This window comes from Podarcis melisellensis, assembly GCF_964234715.1.
Source record: "Podarcis melisellensis genome assembly, chromosome: 8".
NCBI lineage: Eukaryota > Metazoa > Chordata > Lepidosauria > Squamata > Lacertidae > Podarcis > Podarcis melisellensis.
The window spans coordinates 87,975,218-88,003,184 of NC_138540.1; the positions used below are offsets into that span (position 1 = coordinate 87,975,218).

The window sequence follows — 27,967 nt, forward strand, 5'->3', positions numbered from 1 at the left end:
GAAAGATAGATGTCCTAGGTTTTTAATGGGCTAAATACTGGAGGAGTCCAGGTGAAAATATCTCTTCCCTTTGGGGAATTTCTTCAGCTCTTATGGTGTGCCAGCTCCCAAAGATGTCAAGGGATCTGGAGGACAACTGGGGGCATTATCCTCCCTCCTCTCTTTGAAGGGGGCCTTGGTGTCTGCAAGCCCAATAGCCACCCGGCTTGCAGAATCGTCTTGGACAAGCGCCTTCAAGTTTGGCTTCAGCACCTTCAGGGTCACGCATTTCAGCACCCTCCGCACCACCGTTCCTTGGCCCGTCAGGCTCTCTGGGTACTGAGTCCAGGAACTTTCTCCAGGCTCCCAGTGGTAAATGGCATCGTGAGTCCTGGAGGTGCATACCCCTCCCATCACATAAATTTTCCCCTGGAAGTAAGCAGCGCCTGCAAAGGCAAGGGGCAGTGGCAGCGAAGGGATGGTGACCTCGCTGCTTATGACGCCATCCTCGCGCATGAAAAAGCATTTCGAGGTACACGGAAGAAGCTGGCTGAACCGGCTGTTTGGGTACGTCTGGGTGTTTTTTTTGGCAAAGAAGCCCCCTAGGACGCAGATCCCGGTCTCCATGGTGACAGCAGCTGCACCGTGGAGACAGAATTCCAGAGGCACCTGTACCCAGGTATCCAAGAGGATGTCATAGAGAAGGATGCCCTGGTAAACCACTTCGTCGGAATCTGCATCTCCTCCGATCAGGTACAGCTTGTTCTTGAACGAGGCCGAGGCAGAGAAGCGCAGGATGACGGGCAGGCTGGCGATGGGTGACCACGTCTGCTTCACCACGTCAAAACTCTCCGCGGAGGCGAGGGGGCCTGTGTCATTCCAGCCACTCAGGGCAAACAGCTTGTGCTTGCAAGTCAAAAGTATGTGGACGGACCGGGGCGTTGACATGGCGGGGAGCTGGAGCCAGTGGTTGGCTACGGAGTTGTATTCGTGCAGCGCCTGCGAGTAGGAGCCATCAGGGTGTTTGCCCCCTGAGATGTAGAGCTTGTGATCCAGGGCTGAGCATCCAGGGAGCGCCACGAGCTCTAAAGGTGGCAGTTTGGTCCTGGACCCCGTAGCTGGATCTAAGCACTCCATGTAGCAATCCATATCTTCGTTGACGGAGAGGATGTCCCTCAAGCGAGGCACTTTGATGCAGATGATCCTTTCCTGGTACATGCCCTGCCGGAGACCCCCACTTGCCTGCAGCCTCCCTGCCCCATCTAAGTCTCCCCACTGCAATTCCACTTGCTGGTCGAGCGTCGCTATGTCTTCCTGGACTTGTGCAATTTCCCTGGGCGTCAGGAGAGGGAAGCGGACATGTTGCAGGAGCGTCTTGAGTACCGGAAGGCGCTCAGCGGGTGCGGCCGCCACCCACCGCTGCACAGCCCAGAAGACGTACATTTCGGAGGTGATGACTAAGTGGCCCGAGGAGATGAGGCAGATCAAAGCTCCGAGGTCGAGATTCGGGAAATCCTTGTGTTCCAAGAGGGTTTCAAAGTTGAGGCCCAGGTAGTGCATTGTGCTTCGCAGCAAGGTTGGGTTGTTGTGATCGTAGGCCAGCATGTACAAGTGGAAACAGTTCTCCTTGGAGATCCTCTCTGATAGATATCTGCCAGGGAGCAATGGAAAGAAAGAACGTCACTGGAAATCCTGTAGGTGGAAGCCGCTTATTCCTTTGGCTTTCGAAACAGGTGTTGGGGAGAAATATAAGAGGAGCCAGACCTCTTGCGCTACCTGCTGATGTGTTCAAGAGCTGGTGTGACCTGGAGCCGGCTGGCTGCTGTGAACAGATCTTCAGCGTTCTCTGAAGTGAGGGCCAGTTCCCCCGAGTAGAGGTAGGCTAGCAGATTCTGGAGGAGGGAAGGATCCATGTCTTTCAGCAAAACTTCTCCATCTCTGGATTCCTTAAAGTCACTCGTAAACACAGCCTGGAAGTAAGGGCTGACGGAGGCTAACAGGGCCCTGTGTGGGAAATGGAGACCGTCAGATTGGCCGTGGAGCAGCTGGGTACCCTCAAGTACCAAACAGCCTTTTACCCTCAGTTGCCCCACCTGAAAAATGGGATAAATCATATCTCTTCTCTTGGAGGTATGTTGTGAAGAAGAAGAAGAGTTTGGATTGGATATCCCGCTTTATCACTACGCTAAGGGGTCTCAAAGCGGCTAACAATCTCCTTTCCCTTCCTCCCCCACAACAAACACTCTGTGAGGTGAGTGGGGCTGAGAGACTTCAGAGAAGTGTGACTGGCCCAAGATCACCCAGAAGCTGCATGTGGAGGAGCGGGGAATCGAACCCGGTTCACCAGAATACGAGTCTACCGCTCTTAACCACTACACCACACTGTGCTTATGCAAAAGAGAGGGTCTTTTCTGCGGTGGTGCTTCTGAGTACTAGCTCAGACCACGGGAGGGGAGAGTTGCTCTTGTGCTCAAATCCTGCTTACAGATTTCCCACAGGCCTTTGGCTGGCCGCTGTGAGAATAGGATGCTGGACTACGTAGGCCACTGTCCTGATCCAGCAGGATTTTCTTGTGTTTTTATGCTCTGACTCTGAACTGCCCCTTCTAAAGAGTCAGGCCAAGTGCTGACATTAAAAGCTGTTCAGCACCTGGTTAAGAGCTTCCTATTTGTCCATGAGTTTTAGACTGTAGATGGTTTGGGAAATTGTGCTTTATTCTGTTTTTTTAAAAAAATATTTTTTATTGAATGATTTTATGTTACAAAAAACATTACAACCATATTACCACAAAATATAATTGAGAAATAAAAATTACATACATCAGTATTTTGTTTGTTATTTGTTATTTACCGTTTTATTTCCTCCCAAACATTCCATACCCAACACACACACGCACACATACAGAAAAGAAGAAGAAGAAGAAATTAATAATGAAAATAATGAAAATAAATATTTTCCCCCTTTTATCTTACAAAATCTTTTATTCAATTTTGCCTTCCTGTCAAATCCCTTCGCATATGTTTTATCTTACAATTGAATGTACACAAAACAATAAACCTTTCTATATAAATTTTTCAATACATTCAGAAAACATAATAAATCCTTAATTGTTATCCACCTCCTTTTACTTCCTTTGTCACTCGAATGCTAGCATGGAGTCAAAACTATTATTGTATTTTTGAACCTATCTTCTATAACCATCCCATTTTCCCGCAAATTTTTGCTTTGAGTTTGCTAGTCAATTGAGCCATCTCCACAAATTCCTGTAATTTGATTTGCCAGTCTATTATTTTTGGAGCCTCCTGATCTTTCCATCCCTTGGCCACAAGTGTTTGAGCCGCTGCAGTTGCATACAAGAATAACTCTCTTGACTTTTTGGGGAAATTGTGTTTTATTCTGTTGGCGGGGTTTTCAGGCTTTTATTTTGTCTTCCCCTGTTTTGTTACTGTTTCCAGTTGGTTTTCAAATTGTATTTAGTCAGACTTTTGCATGCCACCCTGCGAATAAGACCTGAATTGAATAAATAAATTCCCATATCCAACGGCACTGCCTACACATTCCCACCCAGTGGGATATTAGGGAGGCTTCCAAACTTCCAAATTCCTGGGATTTCTTGGCACGGATGTAAGAGGTTTTTATTTTGCCCCACCGCTTTCTCTGGGAAAACACACTGTTTACCTCTGAATTGGAATAAACGTCAATCGGTTTTTCTACAGATTGTTCTGATTCAGTAGCAAACAGCAGGGAATGCGGAAGGACCAAAGGAAAATGTCTTGGATCTGTGCCTGGGAATCACAGGAGAAGCAGAAATGTGGAGGAACTCTAAGAAGGAGAAGGCTGCTTGGCTCCATTAGCTAAAAGGGCATTTCTGGCCCTCCTGTCCAGCATGGGACCCACCTGTTGCACGGAAACCGCTTCCCTCCAGCTACCAAGGTGGCATTGCAGAGTTCCTGGGTCTTATGCAGCTGCTTCAAACCTGAGGGAGAGGGAGGAAGATGAAAGCCTTCTAGGTCATTATAGCTGCTCACCTGAGGGGAAAGGGCAGCTCCCTAGAAAGGGGAGGTTAACGTATGGGCCATAGCAAACAATCCAGAACAATTGCTCAAAAGCCCCTGTCCAAGGAGAATGAAAGTTTATTTTTTATTTAATTATTATTGGAATTTTATTTACAATATAACACAACCCCCCCACCCCACCCCAATACACAAATCCACCCTCATTAAACGTGAACATAACATACAGTGAGCATAACATACAACAATACAAACAACCAAATAAAAGGCTTCCTTTATCCTGCATCTGGCCTCCTTATTTACTTCTTATAAACTGTTTCCTTTATGAGTAATTATTAAGATTTTTCTAATTATAACTTAAATATCCACAAAGTCTCCTGCAGACATTAATCGAAACAAGTCCAGGTATGTATTTTAGGGCACTGAAGTATTCTCTGCATCTTCCCCATGCTTTTTGTAACTCTTCTCTAATGTGATCTCTAATTGCCTCTGTTAATCTAGCCAGTTCAACATTCTCTAACAGTTTATCTTGCCATTCCTTTTTTGTTGGCACAGTTTCTTTTTTCCAGTTTTTAGCAATTAGGATCCTTGCTGCTCAAGGAGAATGAAAGTTTAGTGCAACTGGATTGTGCTCTATGGTCCCCTCTGCTAAATCACTGGGAGGGGAGAGGTGTCACTCAGGATAACTGTGAGTCAGATCACCAAAAAGAACTCCCCCCAAACACCAAAAACCCCTCCAGCCATTTGTGTTTTATTCTTTTATCTTTTATCTTTTGTTAGCCACACATTGAATGCATGCGCTCTACGTGGGGCTACCTTTGAAGGTGACCCAGAAGCTACAACTAATTCAGAATGTGGCAGTAGACTGGTGACTGAGGGCAGCCGCTGAGACCATATAACACCGGTCTTGAAAGACCTACATTGGCTCCCAGTACGTTTCCAAGCACAATTCAAAGTGCTGGTGTTGACCTTTAAAGCCCTAAACGGCCTCGGTCCAGTATATCTGAAGGATATACAACCCCCCACGTTCTGCCCGGACACTGAGATCCAGCGCCGAGGGCCTTCTGGTGATTCCCTCCCTGCGAGAAGCAAAGCTACAGGGAACCAGGCAGAGGGCATTTTCGGTAGTGGCACCTGCCCTGTGGAACTCCCTCCCACCAGATGTCAAAGAGATAAACAACTATCTGACATTTAGAAGACATCTGAAGGCAGGCCTGTTCAGGGAAGTTTTTAATGTGTGACATTTTAATGTATTTTTAATCTTTGTTGGAAGCCGCCCAGAGTGGCTGGGGAAGCCCAGCCGGATGGGCGGGGTACAAATAAATTGTTGTTGTTGTTATGAGTTTGTAAGTGCCAGACCTTTGAACACCTGGACCCAGCAAGTGTTAAAACATAAGCCAGGCTAGCTTCCTGATGAGCCATTAAGAGAACCAAGGATAGGGGCTCTGTGCCAGACGACAAATGGGTGGGCCCCCTCCTCCCTCTCTTAGACAGTTAGTAGGACAAAGCAGGAGATTGAGGGCAGAATTTGCTGTGATGTGACCTAGAGGGGAAAAGGTTACAGCCTGAAAAAGGCAGAGAGCAAGAGTGTGCCATGGCGGACTTCTGTTTGACTCCAAGGCTGTGGCTATGGGAGAAACAAGACCCATTTGGGGGGTTGATGCTGTGAGCCCCTCCATCACAGGATCAGGGTGTATATGTCTGTAAATAAACCCTATATCCTAATGACACCACAGTCTCTGCTGTGTCTCATTAACCCTGGGTAAGCGCCTGGAACCCCTGGAATCTTGCACTGATCAGAGTTTGGGGTGACATGTGGCAGTATATTATCGGGCAGCCTATATAAAAACTGTTAATGATAGCAGCGGCCAGAATAATACGTTGCTCTTATCCTGTCATGCAGAAAATTCTGCAATCATTTGCTGCTGCCGGGGTTTCAAGACCAGGAAAAAAAGGCTTTGCTCAGGTGGCCAAGGGAGATCAGAAGGCTGGGCTCCCAGCATTTATTCCAGGACTGGCGTCTTTCCACATCCCCTCCTACCCCCCGAAGAGGCTTTGGCCTCAAGGACAATGAGGCTGCCGGCTACAATAGAATCATAGAGTTGAAAGGGACCAGGAGGGTCATCCAGTCTGACCCCCTGCAATGCAGGAATATTTTGCCCAATGTGGTCCGAGTTTGAGGTCAGCCTCGGACTCACCCTGGCTGAAACAAGCTTTCAGTGAAGAGCTCTCTGGCTCATGCTCCTCCTCCTTTCTGCCGACTTCTGCCATGTCCGCTGGATCCATGCCTCCTGCCGCCAAGTCCCGAGGGGCTGCCACTCTCTCTGGGAACCTGCCCAGGGGGGACTCCGACCTGCCTCTCACTTGCCCCCTCAAAGTCTCTCTTAAAAGCAGCCTACAGCTCAGGCACCAGTGTCCCTGGGGCAGCCATCACCACCACAATGGTCGCCGTGGCACCTTGGGCCTCCTCAGGGCGCCCTAGGAATTTAGTGGTTTGCCCTGGCTCAACTTGCTGCCAGGGGAGCTGCAGCAACTGTTGTGAAGATGGCGCCTTTGGGAAGCCTGTGGGCCCTTGCTCCACTCCCTGAATGTGGGAAGAAGGTTGCAGTACCCGGGATAGCTCCTTGCCTCGCGGCAGATCCATGTGGCACCCTCTCCGCTGGATGAAAACTCTGTTTCTGATCACAACCCAATCTCTTAGTGCGTTTTCTTGTGCGGAAAGCTGGTTTTCTTTTTCTCCTGCAGATTGTGCAGGGGTAATCGTAGTACAGTGGTACCTCGGGTTAAGTACTTAATTCGTTCTGGAGGTCCGTACTTAACCTGAAACTGTTCTTAACCTGAAGCACCACTTTAGCTAATGGGGCCTCCTGCTGCTGCCGTGCTGCCGGAGCACGATTTCTGTTCTCATCCTGAAGCAGTGGCGTAGCATGGGGGGTGCAGGGGGGCCCGGCTGCACCGAGCGCAACATCTGGGGGTTAGGTTTAGGGGGCGCAAATCCATGGGTTAGGGGGCACAAATTACTTGCCTTGCCCCGGGTGCTGACAACCCACGCTACGCCACTGTCCTGAAGCAAAGTTCTTTACCTGAGGTACTGTTTCTGGGTTAGCGGAGTCTGTAACCTGAAGCGTATGTAACCTGAAGCGTATGTAACCCGAGGTACCACTGTATGTGTTTCGATAAAGACAGCTTACATAGAAGAGATGTGAAAACTGTGCCAAACAGAGGTCACTAGGAGAACCTGCTTATTTTAAGAATGGGCCAAGAATCATCATTTTATTTATTAAATTTGTATACCGCCCTATACCCCCAGGAATGTTTGTGCAGGAAAACTCAGCCTTGAGCTAGATAGAGAGAAAACAGGAACCCTGTCTAGGGCTGGGCAATATATTGATATATCATCCAACAATGGTTTGAAGCCCATATCATCATAGCGATTTCATAATTTTTGACCTGGCAATATATCGCGAATCATGACGTACATTAGGGGCTGGGCGATATATCGCCCCAAACCGGTTTGAAGTTCATATTGTGATATCAGATTCATAATTTGTGGCCCGGCAATATATTGCGAATCATGATGTGTGTGTGTGCTATGCAAAAATCACAATGCGGGGGAAACCGTGAAGACAGCCATTGCCTCTACATAGCTCCATCCTGACTTTAGATATCATGACATATCCGTATATCACGATGTTTAGCTGGTAATATATTGCGATGTTGAAAACCAGATACCAACTTGCCATGACCTTCTTGCTGAATTAATCATCCGGCTCTGATAACACAGGCATGCTTTTCCTCTGAGAAAGTGGCTCAACTTTTACACATGTGTAAATGTAAGCTATAGTATAGTCCGTATAGTTCAAGCCATGGTTTTCCCAGTAGTGATGTATGGAAGTGAGAGCTGGACCATAAAGAAGGCTGATCGCCGAAGAATGGATGCTTTTGAATTCTGGTGCTGGAGGAGACTCTTGAGAGTCCCATGGACTGCAAGAAGATCAAATCTCTCCATTCGGAAGTAAATCAGCCCTGAGTGCTCACTGGAGGGACAGATCGTGAAGCTGAGGCTCCACCTCAGGAGAAGAGAAGACTCCCTGGAAAAGACCCTGATGTTGGGAAAGATGGAGGGCCCAAGGAGAAGGGGACGACAGAGGACGAGATGGTGGGACAGTGTTGACCCAACTGCGGGAGGCAGTGGAAGACAGGAGTGCCTGGCGTGCTCTGGTCCAGGGGGTCACGAAGAGGCGGACACGACTAAGCAACAAAACAAAATGTAAGCCTCCATCTCTCTTAAGGCTTTCTACTTTATATGCCTGTGAACACCACTTTCCCCCACTGGGCGGCAGTTGTTCTGACCAAGTAAAGCTGCCTCAAACATCACAATGGGGCATTTGTTGGGGGGGGGACCCACTGCAATTGCTTATAGTTTATTATGTGAGCCACCATAAGTACTCCAAAGGAAGGACTGAAATACAGTAATTGTGGTAGAGGAAGGTAATAATAACAACCATCTAAGAAGAAGGGGGTCCAGGGCAGGCGATGCAGGTGAGTCGCTGGCGAGTTGGAGCTGGAGAGAGCTACCCATCACATCTCTTCGTGGGCTGCAGCAAACCTGGTGATTTAGAGCCGCCACAAAACCAGTGGGAAACATGAAAACCAACCCTGTCATCCAAGCTGCCATTGACCTCACGGCAGGGGCTGCAGGAGGCACTGCCCGTGTGATTACCGGCCAGCCATTTGATACCGCCAAGGTGAAAATGCAGACGTTCCCTGCCATGTACCGAGGGTTTGTGGACTGTTTCGTGAAGATTTACAAGCAAGTGGGGCTCCGAGGCTTCTACGAGGGCACCACGCCGGCTCTGGTCGCCAACATTGCCGAAAACGCCGTGCTCTTCATGTGCTACGGCTTCTGCCAAAGCGTTGTCAGGAGCATTGTGGGGCTGGACAAGAAAGCGACGCTGAGCGACCTTCAAAACGCCGCCGCCGGCTCCTTTGCCTCTGCCTTTGCCACCTCGGTCCTCTGCCCCACCGAACTTGTGAAGTGTCGCCTGCAGGCCATGCACGAAATGCAGTTATCCGGGGAGGTCGTGCGCGGGCGCAGTACAGTTTGGTCGGTAGTGAAAGGTGTCCTGGAAAAGGACGGTCCCCTTGGTTTCTACCGCGGCTTCTCCAGCACTTTGCTGCGCGAAATCCCAGGCTATTTTTTGTTCTTTGGAGGCTATGAGCTGAGCCGGACGTTTTTTGCATTTGGGAGGCCAAAAGAGGAATTGGGCCCTGTGGCGCTGATGGTCAGCGGCGGTTTTGGTGGCGTGTGTCTCTGGATTGCCGTCTATCCCATTGACTGCATCAAAACTAGAATTCAGGTCCTTTCCATGGATGGAAAGCAGGCAGGCTTCATGGTAACGTTTGCAAGCGTGCTCCGGAAAGAAGGTATCTTTGCCTTGTACTCAGGACTGAAACCTACCATGATCCGAGCTTTCCCAGCCAACGGTGCCTTGTTCCTTGCCTATGAGTACAGTCGGAAACTGATGATGAACCAGTTTGAGATGTAATATTTTTTATTACAATCATTGGAAACCTTTACAGGTCGTGAGAGCTGCTGCAAGAACAAAAGAAATTAATCAAGTTTTAAAGATTCTGGTTTAATTTTTTTAAGTATCTGATGTTTTAAATAAATATGTTGGGGGTTTTTTTCTAAAACAAACACAAATCAAAGAAGAAGAATATAATACTTGAACAGAAGTATTTGCATTTACCCCAGGGTCAATTTAAAAAGCTCCTGTTCCCTAAGCCACTTCATTAGACTGAATGAAATGCCATTATTAAAAATCCTTCCAACTCTTCCCCGACTTTTATTAAAGTACCTTTGGCTATAGGTGTGCAATTCTTGTTCCAATAACGGAAAAATACGATAATCTTTTGAAGGATTCTCTCTCCCCCATTAAAGCAATATTGCACAATTATCTCCACCCCTCTGAAGTGCATCACCTCCCGCGACCTAGGGTGAACAGCATTTGCTGTAATAAAAGGATAACAAATATAATATTTATTTAACACTTCTGGAATCTCCAGGTGTCTGAACATGTCTCTGAGGGCATGATCCAATTTGGCCTGAAACCCATTATCTCCAGAGTACATTTTCAATAGTGTCTACGTCGATGAGGACGACCTCGGAGGTTGTGGCCTCTCCTTCTCTGCAGGTTTTTAAGCAGAAGTTGGATGGCCATCTGCCATGTTTGATTTTTCCCTCCTCACGTTCCAGCAAAAGGGTTTAGGCCTGTGCATTTGGGTCACGAAACCACTGCAGAGTGTTGATTTTTCACAAAATAACTTTAATTTAGGCCTCGTTTTTGCGGACGGGTGTAGCCTACTCTCTGCACTGGGTGCGTCAGGTTGTGCATTTTTCTTTTCTGAACATCCCCCTGTTTGGAGGGCGTTGCAAAGCGATTCCCTCAAAAACGTTGGGATTTTCTGTGTCCGTTCCTTCCTTCCTCAGAGACCTAATAAGGAGCTGAAGAATATAATACTACCTAATAATCTGGTGAAGAATATAATACTACTTCTACTAATGATAATCGTTTTAATTTTTGTTCCAGGGTTGTTTCTGTGGAGAGGTTAGACATTTCTCCTCAGAACAGGCAGGGGTTTGAGCCAACGGGGCAGAGACCCTCCAGCTGAGGCAACTTTTTCCCGCCTTTTTCTCCCCTGCTGGAGCCAAGCTCAAAATGGTTCCCTTTACGGAGCTGCCTTCGTCTCTCTCCTCAAGGCCTGGAGGGGAACCTTTCCAAGGCAACGATTTCTAGAAGATCGCAGCCAAATAACATGTATAAACACTCTTTCCCTCAGGAATTTGTTCAGGAGAAGGTTCTCCCTCCTCCATTTCATTCATATATATATATATACACACACACACACACACACACACACACACACACACACACACACAGACACACACACACACATATATATATATATATATACATGCAGGTTTTGGTGTCCTCGGGTGTCTTCCCGTGTAAAAGTTGGGGTGTCTAGGCGACGTTTCGACGAGGTCTCACTCGTCATCTTCAGGCTGGTGCTTTCGGCTTCTTGTTACTGGAACAGAGCAGGATCTCAGTGTTTGAGTTCCTATAAATACTGTTGAGGGGGTGTGGTGTATAGCCTCCAATGTTCTGGGCAGAGAGGAAGTTCCCAGGCTAGTGTGCCTTTTCTTCTTTTGTTCCTTAATTACTTGAGGGATATCCTGAGTGATTTCTTGAGTGATATCCTGAGTACCACTTAGGTGGGTCATTAGGTGTGGATTAGTTGCTAAAGTCTTTGACACCTAATGACCCACCTAAGTGGTACTCAGGATATCACTCAAGAAATCACTCAAGATATCCCTCAAGTAATTAAGGAACAAAAGAAGAAAAGGCACACTAGCCTGGGAACTTCCTCTCTGCCCAGAACATTGGAGGCTATACACCACACCCCCTCAACAGTATTTATAGGAACTCAAACACTGAGATCCTGCTCTGTTCCAGTAACAAGAAGCCGAAAGCACCAGCCTGAAGATGACGAGTGAGACCTCGTCGAAACGTCGCCTAGACACCCCAACTTTTACACGGGAAGACACCCGAGGACACCAAAACCTGCATTCCTGTACCCGTGAAAATCTACGAAAGCATATATATACATATACATACACCCCCCATATTTTTCAGTGTATAAGATGCCCCCCATGTATGACGCTCCCCCCCATTTTTGGGGACTCCAAATTAAGAAAACACCCCTCAGCACTACCCGTGTATAAGATGAGCCCCAATTTTAAACCTATTTTTTTTGTTAAAAGAAACAAAACAAAACCTGGTCTTATACATGGAAAAATACAGTGTATACGTGTGTGTGTATATATATAATTTTATTTATTTATTTTCCATTTAATAATATACATTCACATCATTATTATCCACTTTACCTCCCTGGCTCTTTATACTGTAATAATAATAATTTAATAATAATTTATTATTTATACCCTGCCCATCTGGCTGGGCTTCCCCAGCCACTCTGGGCGGCTTCCAACAAAATATTAAAATACAGCTTTAGAGCTTATCGGCTTCCTTCTGTCCCGCCTCAGGGCTTTCAAAATTAACCTTTATATCATTGCATTTTGTACGTTTTCCAATTCCAATTGCACTCATTACAAAATAGCTCAAAATTTAAATAAATACAGAAAGGTAGAAAACTTCTCATTACAAAGTCAAGAAAACTTCTCATTACAAGTCATCGGTCAACCCTGCTAGTGATGTTAATCGCTTACGATAATCTGTCAGATATTGTATAAATTTATTCCAGTCCTTTTGGAATACTTGATCATGCTGGTTTCAGATTTTGCCCATAAGCTTTGCCAGTTCTGCCCAGTCCAACATCTTCATCTGCCACTCTTCTTTCGTTGGTACTTCATCCATTTTTGAGCTAAAAGAGTTCTTGCCATTGTTGCATAAACAGTCTTTTATCTTCCCTTGATATCTTTTCACCCACTATACCCAATAAAAAGGCTTCTGGTTTTTTAACAAAAGTATTTTTAAACATTTTCTTTAACTTATTATATACCATTTCCTAGAAAGTCCACCACATGTGGTAGAAGATACCTTCCCTTTCCTTTCATTTTCAGCACTCATTGGTTCTTGCCTTGCACATTTTAGCAAGTTTAGCTGGTGTTAGGTACCAGCTGTATATCATTTTCATAACATTTTCTTTAAGTGCACTGCATGCAGCAAAATTAATACCTTCCTTCCACAACCTTTTCCAGGATTCTAACTGAATATTATATCCAATATCTTTAACCCATCTCCTTCCTCCATTTCACCCCCTAGGGTTGTTCATATTTTATTTTGAAACTGAGGAATCCCACCCCATCCTTAGGGGATCTTGCTCTCTGCCACATCCTGTTCAATGAACGTCCTCTGGTCCACTCTGGCAAAAGTGGAAATTAGGAGGAATGTCATGGTCCGGTTTACAGGCAGTCAAAAGTCTTGGCTGAGGACGTCGGGACCGGGGGCAAGATGGCGGGTGGGAGCAGGAACGGGGGTCCAGAAGCCTGGAGTCAGGAAGCCAAGAGTCTGAGGGTCAGAGAGCCAGGAGTCATGAAGTCAAGGGTCCGAGGATCAAGAAGCAAGGAGTTACGAAGTCAAGCGTCCGGGGACAAGAAGCAAGGAGTCACAAAGTCAAGGGTCCAAGGGTCAGGAAGCAGGGAGTCACGAAGTCAAGGGTCCGAGGATCAAGAAGCAAGGAGTCACGAAGTTAAGGGTCCGAGGATCAGGAAGGAAGGAGTCACGAAGTCAAGGGTCCGAGGATCAGGAAGGAAGGAGTCACGAAGTCAAGGGTCCGAGGATCAAGAAGCAGGGAGTCAAGGAGCCTAATACAGCAAGGCAGGAAATTTGTTGCTGTGGCAAAGAGCCAAAGGGAAATGCTGACCTTAAATCCCTTCCCGGCTCTTGCCACCAGGTGCAGCAAGTTATCAATCGGCCTCACCTGTGCGGTTGCGTCTTGCCTCTCCGAAACAAACTTAGGAAGGTCCCTATCCTGCAAAGTCCTACTGGCCACAGGACCTGGCTCCTGCATGCACTCCTGACAAGGAATTTCTGTGGGCTGGAGGCTGTACGGTTGCCATATTGTCCTGTGTTTCCAAGGCGCGTCCTCTTTTTCATGAGCAGCCTCGTCATAGCGATCCACAGTTAAAACTAGAAGTTGGCAAGTGTGTCCTAATTTTCTGCTCTTTGAAATGTGGCAACCCCTAGCCAAGGACGTTCGCCATCTTCTTTCCTCCCCTCTGCATTCTCTCATGTCTTACGGAGTGTGGATTCATGGATTTTGGTTGTCCTGGTTGCCTGTTGTGGTTTACTGTAATTTTTTTGTGTTATTGGATATGATCACCCTGGCCTTTTTTGTCTCAGGCATGGCGCCTAGTTAGATCTTGGATGGATCCTGCCCCAGAAGTGGAGGCAGAAGACTTTGAAAGGCCCATCTGGTCTGGTGGGGGAGAAGATATCCCATGTACAGTGTACTCCAGCCACCTCTTCCTACAGAAGTTTGCAGTCAACGGGCAATTTCCATTTTTCTTCCATTAGTGATCTGCTTGGCTGGGTGCCCAAAGAACAAACGTTTTAATATTTTAAGACCAGCATGTTTGTCTTAAGAGAGAGAGCGGTTGGGCCAAGAACCAGGAAGATGCTGGTTGCTGCAAGCGGAATATTCAGTGTTTCAAGGAACCAGCCAAATCTTTTAAATATTTATTTATTGAGTGAGTGAGTGAGTGAGTGAGTAAGTGAGTGAGTGAGATTATTATAGTAAATTGAAGAAAGAATAGAAAACAAAAAAAATAGAATATAAAATATTTTTTAAAACAGCTTTTTCTCAAGGTCTCTTGTGAACTTAAGTTATTTTCAGAGTGCAAAAAAACCCCAGAACATTAGTTAAACAAAGATTATTTAATTTCACAGTAAAGGGTTTCTTTAATTCTATATATATATATCTATATATATATATATAATGTTTAGGTTCCTATGTCTCAAAACTCCTCCTTGCAAGCCATCAACGACGTCCTCTCATCACTTCAGGATTTTTCTCCACCTGGAAGAACGTGATCTGGGAGGAATATGATTTGGCGGCAGCGAGAAAAACACCCTGGTGGGAGACCGCAGGGGCTCCGGCGAGAGTTTTACCAGCACTGTAGAGTTTGTGATTCGAGCCCCGTAATGCCCTGCCCAGAATTGTGTGTCCACCCCTTTGTGCCAGAGCTGGATGTAGCGAACGCCGGGGCCGTAACTCCTGAACACGTGGGACACCTACAGAGGCAGGAGGAGGAGCAAAAAGTCAAGGAGGAGAACCTTTGGAAAACAGCAACACCTTAGAAAGCTTGCCACGGGTTTCTCGTGTCCTGCATCTTTTTTGCTTTAATTAAAGCCGTGCAGTGCTTCCTCCCGAGGCAATGTTGGCCAATGTTGCTCTCCGTACAGCCGGTCTTCCTCTGTTAAATAGATTTTTTTCATGGCAATACATGCATGGTCACACCAGTGCCTAGACTGTTTAACAGGTAGTTTGGATGAAGCCTTGGATTTCAAACAGTTTTGCAAGAGCAGGATTAAACAGTAAAAACTATTGTTGGTGTCTTTGCAGATAAGAGTGCATCGCGATACAGTAGGCTACCTTTGGAGTACATGATCGCCCTGATGTTTTGACGTACCCGTATTTTTCGCTCTATAAGACGCACCAGACCATAAGACGCACCTAGTTTTTGGAGGAGGAAAACAAGAAAAAAAATATTCTGAATCCCAGAAGCCAGAACAGCAAGAGCGATCGCTGCGCAGCGAAAGCAGTGATCTCTCTTGCTGTTCTGGCTTCTGGGATAGCTGCGCAGCCTGCATCCGCTCCATAAGACTCACACACATTTCCCCTTACTTTTTAGGAGGGAAAAAGTGAGTCATAGAGCAAAAAATACGGTAATTTACTTGTCCATTTTACTTGTGTTCAGCATCCATTTACACTCTGTACAAGCGATCTGAGTGCTAAGGTTTAGTGTTAAAACTAAGGGTACATGGACACTCTCGAAGGCGTTTTATCGCCTTGCAGATGGTTGTAGCGTTTAACAGACTATGCGAGGCTGCAAAGCAATCAATGGTGGAGGCTCCCGTTCCTGGATGTGAATTCGCCCGTTCTGTCCCCTTCAATGCTTCCATTTAAAATAACAAGATAATAATGCCAAGATCACGGGTTCGTTCCCTGTGCCTTATAAAGCAGCCACACTTTGGGGAGAGTAGTAAACCTGGCAACACATGGAGCAGGAATTCAGAATAAGTCTGTTTTAAGGAGCAATTGTGGGATCACCCAGTTTTAACTGAATGCTCTGACTTTATTATAATTAGCTCCAAAGTAATCTTACCTGACACTTGTATTTAGACTTTTTCTGTTTTGACAAATGAGGCTGCTATGCCTCTTTAGAGCACAATTAACTCCTCCCCCCCCCCCAGGTTTTGGCTTTGCACCTGCATTTGGATCAGTACTATTCCCGTGCAGCCCCTTGGCACCTACGATCTTTAATCCCAAAAGGAAGGAAAAGAGGCCTTGGATAGCAAAGAACACCTTTTGATACTGGGCATCGTTCCACTGCGGAATGGGATCCGGATTAGCGTTGAATTCGGCAATTACTGACCAATCTGCTGCCAGGAGCTCCACACGGATTTTGTATCTGCAGCCGCAGTCTTCCCGGGCACCCCACCTGAAAGGGATGGCGGAGAGGATGGGGTATAGCCAAGGCAGCGAAAGGAATGGAGCATATCTGAAGGAGCCTCTCCATCCCATCGTTCTACCCGGACACTGAGGTCCAGCGCCGAGAGCCTTCTGGAGGTTCCCTCCCTGCGAGAAGCCAAGTTACAGGGAACCAGGCAGAGGGCCTTCTTGGTGGTGGCGCCTGCCCTGTGGAACGCCCTCCCACCAGATGTCAAAGAGAACAACAACTACCAAACTTTTAGAAGACATCTGAAGGCAGCCCTGTCTAGGGAAGCTTTTAATGTTTGATGTATTACTGTATTTTAATATTTGGTTGGAAGCCGCCCAGAGTGGCTGGGGAGGCCCAGCCAGATGGGCGGGGTATAAATAAATTATTATTATTAATATTATTAATATTATGTAGGCCAGTGTTTTTCAACCTTTTTTGGGCGAAGGCACACTTGTTTCATGAAAAAAATCACGAGGCACACCACCATTAGAAACGGTTAAAAAATTTAACTCTGTGCCTATATTGACTATATATAAAGTAATTCTCTTGAATAGGAATCAAATAAACACAAAGAAAGTATTTTATAATTACTTTATTATGAAATAGTAAGTAAACAGAAATATGAAAAATTATAAAATACTTTATTTTAAAATCTTTCAAATTTTTCAATTTTCCCCACGGCACACCAGGCAACATCTCGCGGCACACTAGTGTGCCGCGGAACAGTGGTTGAAAAACACTGATGTAGGCTAATTCTCAGGAGATCAAAAGAAGAGTAGAGCTCACCAGTCACAGATAATAACATCAGGTTGGCAGGTATCCATGAGCTCCTCCGGAAAACCTTCTTTCAGCAAATCAATCAGCTGTGATTTTACACACCACCTGGGCAGGTGGGGGACAACAAAGACATTAATGCTATGTTTACAGCATGCTGGGCTCCTTGCGTCTTCCAGAAAGACAGCATCATTACAGAAACACAAAGCAGCTAAGACTTTGTGACCTGTAAGGGAATAGGCAAGGAAAAGTGGCAACTCAGAGAGGAGAAACTGGCTGTAAGGGAATAGGCAAGGAAAAGTGGCAACTCAGAGAGGAGAAACTGGCTGTGCCGCCAGCCGCAGTTAAAAAGGATGTCCCAGGCCACAGGAAAATGGAGCTGCCGAAAAAATTGGGATTGTGACGTCTCCCACATTGACTCACACGTATGATGAGGCAAAGCAAGTCTGGGCCTCTGCTCCTTCCACATGCTGTCTGTTCTCTTCCACTCTCCACCCATTCCCTCCATGCTGGATCACCCAGTGTTGAAACTGTTCTGTGGGCACAATAACGGGTATCAGTGGAGATGTCGTTTTCACATGCAAAGTGCGAGGGCTCATCTACACTAATTTCCTCCGCACTTTCTAGGTCCATTCTTTCCTGGATGCTGTCTGTTTTTGTTTCCTAGGAATGGGTGTCATAGGAATGCAGACTGGATTATTGTAACTCCCTCTACGTGGGGCTACCCTTGAGACTGACCCAGAAACTCCAGCGGGTGCAGAATGCCGTGGCGAGACTCCTTACGGGGTCTTCGCTGCAGGATCACATTCACCCGGTGCTAAACCAGCTGCACTGACTTCCAGTGGGGTACAGGATCAGGTTCAAGGTGCTGGTTTTAACCTTTAAAGCCCTATATGGCCTAGGACCCTTGTACCTACGGGACCGCCTCTCCTGGTATGTCCCACAGAGGACCTTTCAGTCTTCAAACAAAAACATCCTGAAGGTCCCGCGCCACAGAGAGGCTAGGCTGGCCTCAACTAGAGCCAGGGCCTTTTCGGCCGTGGCCCCAGCCTGGTGGAACGCTCTGTCACAAGAGACTAGGGCCCTGGGGGACTTGACATCTTTCCGCAGGGCCTGCAAGACAGAGCTGTTCCACCAGGACTTTGGTCAGGGCACAGCCTGACTCCCTCCTTTGGCAATCTTCACAGAACTTTAGCCTAATGGTTGCCATCAATTTGAGTTGAAATAATTTTAATGAAATGATTTTAGAAAGTTGTATTATTTTATTGTTGTTAGCCACACTGAGCCCGGCTTCGGCTGGGGAGGGCGGGATATAAATAAAATTTATTATTATTATTATTATTATTATTGAGAGCCTGGCCACTGGATCAGGCCCAAAGCCCATCTAATCCAGCGTCCATGAGTACAATGCACCACCAGTACTCAGCGCCATAATGCTTCTGCCTGGGGAGGACAGGATGTCGACATCATGGCTAATAGCTGTTTTTAGCTCCTGCTTTGGAAAGCATTGAGAATTGCCTCTGGGAATGTGCAGAGTACGTTTCCTCACACCACAATCCCAACAGTGTCTCTGATTAGAGTGCAAGCATTGGAAGGGATAAGTTCTGGACTTTAGACTCCCTGGGACCCACCTGCCTGACTCACCAGCTCCCTCACCTGTCCCACAGGGATTCTTGATCAGGTTCCTCCCAAAGGGCCGCAGGACCCCGACTCGGCGGCAGTCCATTCGGGGGCATCGTTGGGCAGCTTCAATGGCATCGTGCATGCGCGGGTCCCTCTCCCACTGAAGTTTCCAGACGGTGGGCCTGTCAATTAGGTCCCTCCACCTGCAGCACACCAGGCGGCAGCGGGTCACCAGTGTCCGGGCAGGCACCCAGCTCAGGATCAGCTCCAGCAGTTCCTCGGGCAACGGGTTCAAATCCACCAGGCACTGGATTTCCATTCCGTCAGCGGAAGTGCTCTTGCTTTTTACAAGTCCCATGTCTGGTCTCTGACTGCGGTCAAGTTTCGGAAATAAAAGTTGAAGACGTTTTAAACTAAAATACATTGGGACGGAGGCCTGTCATTCTCCCCCATACTCCCGGGAGTGGTGTTACCCTGGAAAGGAAAAAACCTGAGTCTGCTTTCTTGCTGCGATAATTAAGAGTGAACTGGAGTACAGACAACAAATTCAAGCTTGGTTCTCCCACCCGCAAAGTGATGCCTGCTAGTTTGTTTTCTTGCAGAAACCAGGTTTCTCTACCTTCCCCATTGCAGGCATAAACCTGGTTCTTTGCACCCAAAGGAGCAGGCAGCCCTCTCCCTTCTGCGCGCCCAGGGACCACTCCTTCCGCAAAAACAAACCGCGCCTGGAGGAAGAGCAGCGGAAAGGAAGCGAAGCCGGCCGGACCCGGTTCCCGTGTAGACAGGATAAGCCAATCAGCTGCCGGGGAAGAGAAAGGGGCGGACCTTCGAGCGCAAGAGCAAAGCTGGCGGGGATTGGCGGAAGGGAGGTTGATTGGCACTCGCCGCGCCCGTCATTTCCGATCACGGGCCTTGCAACGTCAAGCGGCAGGCAGGAATTCAACTGGTGGAGCTTCCTCCTGCGCCACGCGCTGGGGAAATGCAAACTTTGGAAGCCGCCCGCACCATGAAAATAACCATTCGCTCCAAACCAAGGAGAGCATTAAAACAAGGCAGTGTTGTTGCTTAGTCGCTTAGTCGTGTCCGACTCTTCGTGACCCCCTTTTTTATTTCAAAAAAGGAAAAGGTCTGTTAAGCGTATTGAGTTGTGCAGCAATAGGGTCCAGTTCAGTCTACCTTACAGGGTGACTTCCAGGATATATACACCATACATATCTTGTTTGAAAAGACCTGGTTGTAGCCTTTTTAATCCATGGGTAGGAATAATTGTTGCACCCGAGCAGAGACAAAAGGTGTCAAACAACACCAAGGGGTTAATCCAGAGAAAGAGCGTTTTATTCTGCCATGGGGGGGGGGCAGAGGCACCTGTGTGATTCAGTTCACAAAAGACAGGCCGCAGCGAAAACATTTTACAAGCAGGTTTTATCCTTTTTTCAAACCCCTTTTTTCCTCTCCCCCTTCACAGATTCTTACATAGAAATGTTGCTTTTCGTTCTCTGACTCTGTTCCCGGAAGTATGTTGCAAATCAATGTACCAGGACAAGGTTATCTTGGATCTGGGAAGCGAAAGCTTTACTGTTCTCAGCTATGGGTTTGTTACAGCGTTTTTGTTACAAAGGACTGCTTAGCTCGTGCTTTTTGTCTTAGAGGAAAATGCAGTTTTTTAAAATGCGTACGCCGAGGCCTGGCTGGGGGGGGGGGGGAATTCACAAAAAGTTTTTTTAGGGCTTTCTGGGGTAACCCTAACTGTACCCCTTCATGGTAACTGAGGGATAACCCAGGTGGCAGCTTGTGTCTGTGTAAACTGGGACCCTAAAACGGAAAAAGCATAGTCTTAATCAATGGTCAGCAAACTTTTTCAGCAGGGAGCCTGTCCACTGTCCCTCAGACCTTGTGGGGGGCCGGACTATATTTTTTTTGGGGGGGGGATGAATGAATTCCCATGCCCCACAAATAACCCAGAGATGCATTTTAAATAAAAAGACACATTCTACTCATGTAAACACACGCGGATTCCCGGATTATCCACGGGGATTGGGCTGGATCCGGCCTCCGGGCCTTAGTTTGCCTACCCATGGTCTTAATCAAGCCAGTTAGTTTCCCGGCCCAATTCAAAATGCTGTTTTTGACCTATAAAGCCTTAAAGGACTAAACAATTCCTCAAGGATCGCTTCTCTCCACACCCAGACCCCAAGATCATCTTCTGTTGCCCTCGGAGGGTGGCAACACAAGAACAGGGCCTTCTCTGCAGTGGCTCCCTGTCTTTGGAACGCTCTCCCCGGGGAGGTTTGCCTGGCGCCTTCATTCCATTCCTTTAGGCTCCAGATGAAAACGTGGCTCTTCAACCAGGCCTTGGGGGTGCATATAGTGTGGTGCTTTATAGCGCCTCGGCCTGTTTCTTCCTTAGCCCAATGCAGCATGCTCAGACCAGCAGCAGCTCCTCTGGAGCTCAGGCAGATACCCTGCTCGCTCGCTCCCAGATCCTTTTAACTTGGCTTGGGCATCTGTATGCAACGAAGGTGTCCTGATACAGACCTCTGGAAACCTCTCCTAGGCTGCCAGTGCTGGGAGAACTCTTGTGCTTAGAAATGAGTGTCTCTGAACATGTGCAGATTGACAGAGAGTAGCCACAACCTGGGACTCCTCTCCTGCACACCCTCTTCTTCCTGCACATGACCGGTATTGAAGGCCTTGGCTGTGCTTCCTGCACTGCAGAGGGTCAGACTAGATGAGCGTCGGTGTCCCTTTCAACTATGCCATTCTATTTCCCCCCCTTTGCAAGTCGCCTCTTTGTTTTTGAAAACTTAAGTGCCTGAAGGGAGAGAGCATCTGAGGCACTGCCCCCTCACCTCATAGGGCAGCGAATTTGGGGGGGGGGTGCATAGAGCACAATGCAGGCAAGCCGACAGAATAGAATCATAGATTTGGAAGAGACCACAAGGGCCATCGAGTCCAACCCCCTGCCAAGCAGGAAACACCATCAGAGCACTCCTGACATATGGTTGTCAAGCCTCTGCTTAAAGACCTCCAAAGAAGGAGACTCCACCACACTCCTTGGCAGCAAATTCCACTGTCCAACAGCTCTTACTGTCAGGAAGTTCTTCCTAATGTTGAGGTGGAATCTTCTTTCTTGTAGTTTGGATCCATTGCTCCGTGTCCGCTTCTCTGGAGCAGCAGAAAACAACCTTTCTCCCTCCTCTATGTGACATCCTTTTATATATTTGAAAATGGCTATCATATCACCCCTTAACCTCCTCTTCTCCAGGCTAAACATGCCCAGCTCCCTTAGCCGTTCCTCATAGGGCATCGTTTCCAAGCCTTTGACCATTTTGGTTGCCCTCCTCTGGACATGTTCCAGTTTGTCAGTGTCCTTCTTGAACTGTGGTGCCCAGAACTAGACACAGTACTCCAGGTGAGGTCTGACCAGAGCAGAATACAGTGGGACTATTACTTCCCTTGATCTAGATGCTATACTCCTATTGATACAGCCCAGAATTGCATTGGCTTTTTTAGCTGCCGCGTCACACTGTTGGCTCATGTCAAGTTTGTGGTCAACCAAGACTCCTAGATCCTTTTCACATGTACTGCTCTCAAGCCAGGTGTCACCCATCTTGTATTTGTGCCTCTCATTTTTTTTGCCCAAGTGCAATACTTTACATTTCTCCCTGTTAAAATTCATCTTGTTTGTTTTGGCCCAGTTCTCTAATCTGTCAAGGTCGTTTTGAAGTGTGATCCTGTCCTCTGGGGTGTTAGCCACCCCTCCCAGTTTGGTGTCATCTGCAAATTTGATCAGGCTGCCCTTGAGTCCATCATCCAAGTCGTTGATAAAGATGTTGAATAAGACCGGGCCCAAGACAGAACCCTGTGACACCCCACTAGTCACTCTTCTATATATTCAACAGGGGCAGCTTCCCCAAATATATGAAGGGATGGGGAAAGGCTGCCGAAATCCTGCCTGTTCCCCCCTCCCACTGGTACAGAAACAAGGGCAATTAAAAGAACAAATATACTTTCACAGGCCTTGGAGATAGTTGCAGTCATGGATGCTTTCGCTGAGATTACTGCATGGCAGGGCTTTGGGCTACATGACCCCTGGGTTACTTTCCAAACTCTACAATTCTATGATTTTCTGGTTCAATTAAGCCCAAATGTGGAGGAGACTATCAGGTACTTCTCCAGAATATCGTGGGTGTTTTCCATCTTGACAGCTGAATCACTTTCTCTTCTGCTTCTGTTCACACCTCTGGGCTCCATAAAAAGAAAATGAAGAGATGCTATCGCTTTGAATGTTATTTTCCTTGTAAGCTGAAAAGCGGTAATTGTACCCAGACATGGCTTGGTTCGAGAACAGATTATAACACGTCCTTTAAAAAGAAGGGTGGGGAGTTTAGCTCAACCCTCCTGTTAGTGTGATCAGAGCAATCCTATCGGAAAGACCTTTTCCTGGCTGGGTGGCTGGCCCCTGATGTGTGACCCATCCATAAATGTTTATTGCTGCATTATTTGCCCATTTGATTAATTCAGCCCCCAAAAGCAACTGTCAACGGATTCTGTGAAGCAAAGAATACTGTAATTGAATATAACCCTTCTTAGTTATTGTTAATGTTATAATAACACCCCCCAACGATGAACATAGCTTTTACAATAGGAGGGTGGGATACAAATATATATGTGTGTGTGTGTGTGTGTGCGCGCGCGCGTATACCTAAGCCAGTGACCTTTGCCTGGCCACATCTTGTGGCAGGGAGTTCCACACATCTATTCCTAGCTTTGGGGAGAAATGCTAAATGTCCCTGTTCCTGGACCCAGCAGATGCACTGGATGACCCAGAATAATAATAATAATAATAATAATAATAATAATAATAATAATAATTTATTATTTATACCCCGCCCATCTGGCTGGGTTTCCCCAACCATTCTGGGCGGCTTCCAACAAAACACTAAAATACAATAATAGAGATTGGTACATTTCCCCTTCTACTTTGGAGCGAAGGAGAAAAGCTCTCCCCAGGCAGAGAAGAAGTCACCCCGGAGCTGAACCGAAGACGGGAGGCCGGAGGATGGAAGACGCGCAGGGACAGAGTGGGTCTTAACAAGACTAGGACGGAAGACGGCCCCGTCCCCTGTTGGTCTTTGGCCGGGAGGCGTGGGGGCTCCAATCCAACCCCCCACCACCTTGACCGGACGAAGGAACTCCTGCACTGCAGGGGGTTGGACTAGATGACCCATGGAGCCCTTTCTTCCCACTCTGCAATCTGATGGGTCTGCGGAAAGAGGGTGAAAGGGCTCCTGCGCGCCTTCCACAGTTCTGGCTAAGGAGGATTTTAGCAGGGATCAGAAGGCTCTCCGCGCCCCCTCCCCGATATCTTTTTTTAAAAAGGGGAGATTGTTGGGATACTGCCAGGGAGACAAAGGCCATCATGCCCCCACGCCGTCTCCGGATGATCCATCGATCTCCCGTAGAAACACAGTATCAGTCAATTAGCGACACAAGCCTCAGAAATAGCATGCCACATTCCAAGACTAGTGCACGCTCCTTCAGCAGAGTTCGGACAACGAAAGATGCACTCAGGAGAGCATTATTTACAACTTTATTCAGCATTGATCAGAACAAAGAAAAAAACATGACGGCCTGCTTCGATGTCCCAGGCACAGAGAGAACACAAAAGCTATATACAAAAACAGAAACATCCTGTGAACAGGAAATACACAGGCTGTGACACAACAACCTGCTTCTTTCTTAAGGTGGAACGGAAATATCCTAACAGAGATATAAGTTACGTTTTGGGCATTTCCACTCTGATCTGCTATTGCTTGGTTCTACTGCCTTGTCTCCTGAGAAATCTCTATGTGGGACAAGAAGCTACAGTTAGAACTGGATATGGAACAACTGATTAGTCCAAAATTGGGGAAGGAGTACGACAAGGCTGTATATTGTCTCCCTGCTTATTTAACTTATATGCAGAATTCATCATGCGAAAGGCTGGGCTGGATGAATCCCAAGCTGGAATTAAGTTTGCCGGAAGAAATATCAACAACCTCAGATATGCAGATGACACAACCTTGATGGCAGAAAGTGAGGAGGAATTAAAGAAGCTTTTAATGAGGGTGAAAGAGGAGAGCGCAAAATATGGTCTGAAGCTCAACATCAAAAAAACGAAGATCATGGCCACTGGTCCCCTCACCTCCTGGCAAATAGAAGGGGAAGAAATGGAGGCAGTGAGAGATTTTACTTCTTGGGCTCCATGATCACTGCAGATGGTGACAGCAGCCACAAAATTAAAAGACGCCTGCTTCTTGGGAGAAAAGCAATGACAAACCTAGACAGCATCTTAAAAAGCAGAGACATCACCTTGCCAACAAAAGTCCGTATAGTTAAAGCTCTGGTTTTCCCAGTCGTGATTTATGGAAGTGAGAGCTGGACCATAAAGAAGGCTGATCGCTGAAGAATTGATGCTTTTGAATTCTGGTGCTGGAGGAGACTCTGGAGAGTCCCATGGACTGCAAGAAGATCAAACGTATCCATTCTTCAGGAAATCAGCCCTGAGTGCTCAGTGGAAGGACAGATCCTGAAGCTGAGGCTCCAAGACTTTGGCCACCTCAGGAGAAGAGAAGACTCCCTGGAAAAGACCCTGATGTTGGGAAAGATGGAGGGCACAAGGAGAAGGGGACGACAGAGGACGAGATGGTGGGTCAGTGTTCTCGAAGTGACCAGCATGAGTTTGACCAAACTGTGGGAGACAGTGGAAGACAGGAGTGCCTGGCGTGCTCTGGTCCAGGGGGTCACGAAGAGGCGGACACAACTAAATGACTAAACAACAACAATTTATGGACCTAATAGGTCCACACACAAAACAAAACACTGTTGCTGTACATTATGTAGGTTTTATTTCTATCTTTTTATCTTATATTTTGGAAATGTACATCCAGTGTTGTTGTTTTTTAAAGATATCTATTAAGATTTTATAAACAGAAAAAAGTTACAGAATGAAAAAGAGAAAAAATAAAAATAGAAAAAGTACAAAAATACAAATGAAAAATACAAAATAAAAAAGCACAATTAAAAACAAATCAGTCTTTTCATGTCTTAAGGTTCATTTACTTATTTTCCTGACTTCCTCACGCCTCCCTTTTTTGTATTCCAGTTTAAATGGTAATTCAGCAAATCCTTTATATTCTTTTCAGTGTTTTTTTTTTCCTTTTAATTTTTTGGGGGGCCCCCAAGAGAGTGGAGACCTAAGCTAGAGCTTATTTAGCTTGCACATAAATCCGGTATTAGCCCCCCCCCAAAAGAGGACGTGTCCGGGATTTCCCGGGCGCTGCGCAAAGAAGCCCCCCTTTCTTTCCTCTGCCTCCCCAAAAGATGCAAAGCGAGACCCAGCGACCACAGCTGCTGTCATCTTCCATTTCTGGGGCGGGGAGGGAGACGGGGTCCGGTGCTGCCCGATCGCAGGCACTCGCGGGCCGGGCCAGCCGTGCTCCTCCTCTTGCATCGCAGGAGGGTTGGACTAGATGATGCTTGGAGATCCCTTCCAACTCCTCTGGCTCTCGGCTCCCCCTCAATGGAGAGCGCCAAAGGCTGCGCAAAGAACCAGGAAATCCGGTGCGCAGAGGGAAGCGCATAGCGACGCGCTCCCTTCGGGGTGGGAGGATCTTTTCCCAGAGTCCAGAGAGCAGGAGGAGATCAGCCCCGGGCTTCCTTGCGATCGGAGGGACCTGCTGCTCGCCTTTGCTCTCCCCCAGCGCGCAGAGGCGTCGGGCGCAGGTCAGTGCTGGCAGGCGCTCTGCACACGCTCAGGAACGCCACCCCGTCCGGATTTGCGGCTTGATTTCCAGAAAGGAGAGGTGCCGGGGCTCAAGGCTGCCTGGGGAAGGTGGGGTTGGGGGAGATCCCATGTCTTCTGCTCCGTACGCTCCCAGATTTAGCATGCTAACCCCGGGATACTGTGGGCTTTCGTATGGGGTCGCCTAATAATAATAATAATAATAATATATTTATACCCTGCCCATCTGGCTGGGTTTCCCCAGCCACTCTGGGCGGCTTCCAACAGAATATCAAACTACAGTAACCTATTAAACATTAAAAGCTTCCCTAAACAGGGCTGCCTTCAGATGCCTTCTAAAAGCCTTCTATCTGAGATGCTGGAGTGCTGCTGCCAGTCAGTGTAGAGCAGCCTTCCTCAGTCTGGGGCGGATGGGACTTGTGGGCTAAAACGTCCAGTGGGCACCAGGTTGGGGAAGGCCGCTGTAGACACGCCTGAGCCAGATGGGCCAGTGGTCTGATTTGGTATACCCGGCGTTTTGCCCAAAGATGCTAGGGCATCTCATGGTGTGTGTGTGTGTTCGGTTGGCGAGCTTAGTTCCCCAATTACGCTAATGTAAGATACACAGAAGGGACTTGCTGATCAGAAGGTCGCCGGTTCGAATCCCCGCGACGGGGTGAGCTCCCGTTGCTCGGTCCCTGCTCCTACCAACCTAGCAGTTCAAAAGCACGTCAAAGTGCAAGTAGATAAATAGGTACCACTCCGGCGGGAAGGTAAACAGCGTTTCCGTGCACTGCTCTGGTTCGCCAGAAGCGGCTTAGTCATGCTGGCCACATGACCCGGAAGCTGCACGCCGGCTCCCTCGGCCAATAAAGCGAGATGAGCGCCACAACCCCAGAGTTGGCCACGACTGGACCTAATGGTCAGGGCTCCCTTTACCTTTAAGATACACAATGGCCCAAGTCTATTTTGGGGTGCACACACCCCAGTTTTTTCCTTGTGGTGGGACAAAGGCAGCACACTTGAGAGTGTCTTGCGCCCCAAAGTGTAACTGGGGCCAGAACAATGCCAGGACATCTTATTGGGCTCTGGGAATATTATCTGGGGTGGCTCATATCCTCTTTTTGAGGGTGTAAAATTGAATCCTCAGTTCCTTATTCCTGAGTCGGTGTATTGCACCTTGCCTTTTGAGCTTTTGACCAGAGAGAAAGCTGTTCCTGGAAAGTGGCAGTCTCCTAATTGTGTGTGTGTTTCCTATTTTGGGGTGCAGGGATAAGTAAACTTGGATTCCTTACTCAGTCTGTTCCTTCAAATCTGCGTCCAATAAGGGGATAAGATTAATTAATTAATTTGGGGTTTAGACACATCATACCTGTTCCACGTTTGTGAGAAATCCATCTTCCATTGTGATGGCAACTCAGAATTTGGAACTCCTTGTGTATTTACCACTTGCCAGAAACATTTTTGTTCAGGCGAGATATGTAGAGTGTGGGCATGTGTTTTAATCTGGTATTAGTTTCTCGTGGGTCTTAATTTCTTTTGAAAAGGTCTAGTTACTAG

At 47.3% G+C, this 27,967-nt stretch overlaps 3 protein-coding genes and 1 pseudogene across 8 annotated transcripts in view; 2 read left to right on the top strand and 2 right to left on the bottom strand.

Moving 5' to 3' along the window:
• On the bottom strand, positions 1-6,413 carry LOC309375994 (kelch-like protein 6). Of its 2 annotated transcripts, XM_081922109.1 has the most exons (4): positions 6,191-6,413; positions 3,877-3,955; positions 1,756-1,983; positions 1-1,630 (listed from the first exon to the last, which is right to left on the bottom strand). In XM_081922109.1, the coding sequence occupies exons 1-4, from the start codon at positions 6,276-6,278 to the stop codon at positions 91-93; spliced, it is 1,935 nt and encodes a 644-aa protein (XP_081778235.1). In that variant the 5' UTR covers positions 6,279-6,413; the 3' UTR covers positions 1-90. The 2 variants fall into 2 exon arrangements, with proteins under 2 accessions (XP_081778235.1, XP_081778236.1); XM_081922110.1 differs by lacking the exon at positions 3,877-3,955 and having other exon boundaries at positions 6,191-6,347.
• Positions 6,414-8,317: 1,904 nt separating this feature from the next.
• LOC309376718 (mitochondrial ornithine transporter 1 pseudogene) lies at positions 8,318-9,830 on the top strand (annotated as a pseudogene). Its single transcript has one exon. The product of its transcript is annotated as a mitochondrial ornithine transporter 1 pseudogene (transcript).
• Positions 9,831-14,250: 4,420 nt separating this feature from the next.
• Positions 14,251-27,744, bottom strand: FBXO27 (F-box protein 27). 2 transcript variants are annotated; one of them, XM_081922304.1, is made up of 6 exons: positions 27,703-27,744; positions 18,676-19,116; positions 17,443-17,554; positions 17,032-17,127; positions 16,110-16,245; positions 14,251-14,815 (listed from the first exon to the last, which is right to left on the bottom strand). In XM_081922304.1, the coding sequence occupies exons 2-6, from the start codon at positions 19,064-19,066 to the stop codon at positions 14,579-14,581; spliced, it is 972 nt and encodes a 323-aa protein (XP_081778430.1). In that variant the 5' UTR covers positions 19,067-19,116; positions 27,703-27,744; the 3' UTR covers positions 14,251-14,578. The 2 variants fall into 2 exon arrangements, with proteins under 2 accessions (XP_081778430.1, XP_081778429.1); XM_081922303.1 differs by lacking the exon at positions 27,703-27,744 and adding an exon at positions 19,262-19,684.
• The window catches only part of ACP7 (acid phosphatase 7, tartrate resistant (putative)), a 32,893-nt gene continuing 31,091 nt past the window's right edge, over positions 26,166-27,967 (top strand). The window contains exon 1 of one of the 3 annotated variants that reach the window (XM_081922235.1): positions 26,166-26,409. The gene's annotated coding sequence lies outside the window, so the exon portion shown is untranslated. Of the gene's footprint in view, positions 26,505-27,967 lie in introns of all 3 variants that reach the window. The other 2 variants (XM_081922237.1, XM_081922236.1) reach the window with 2 other exon arrangements.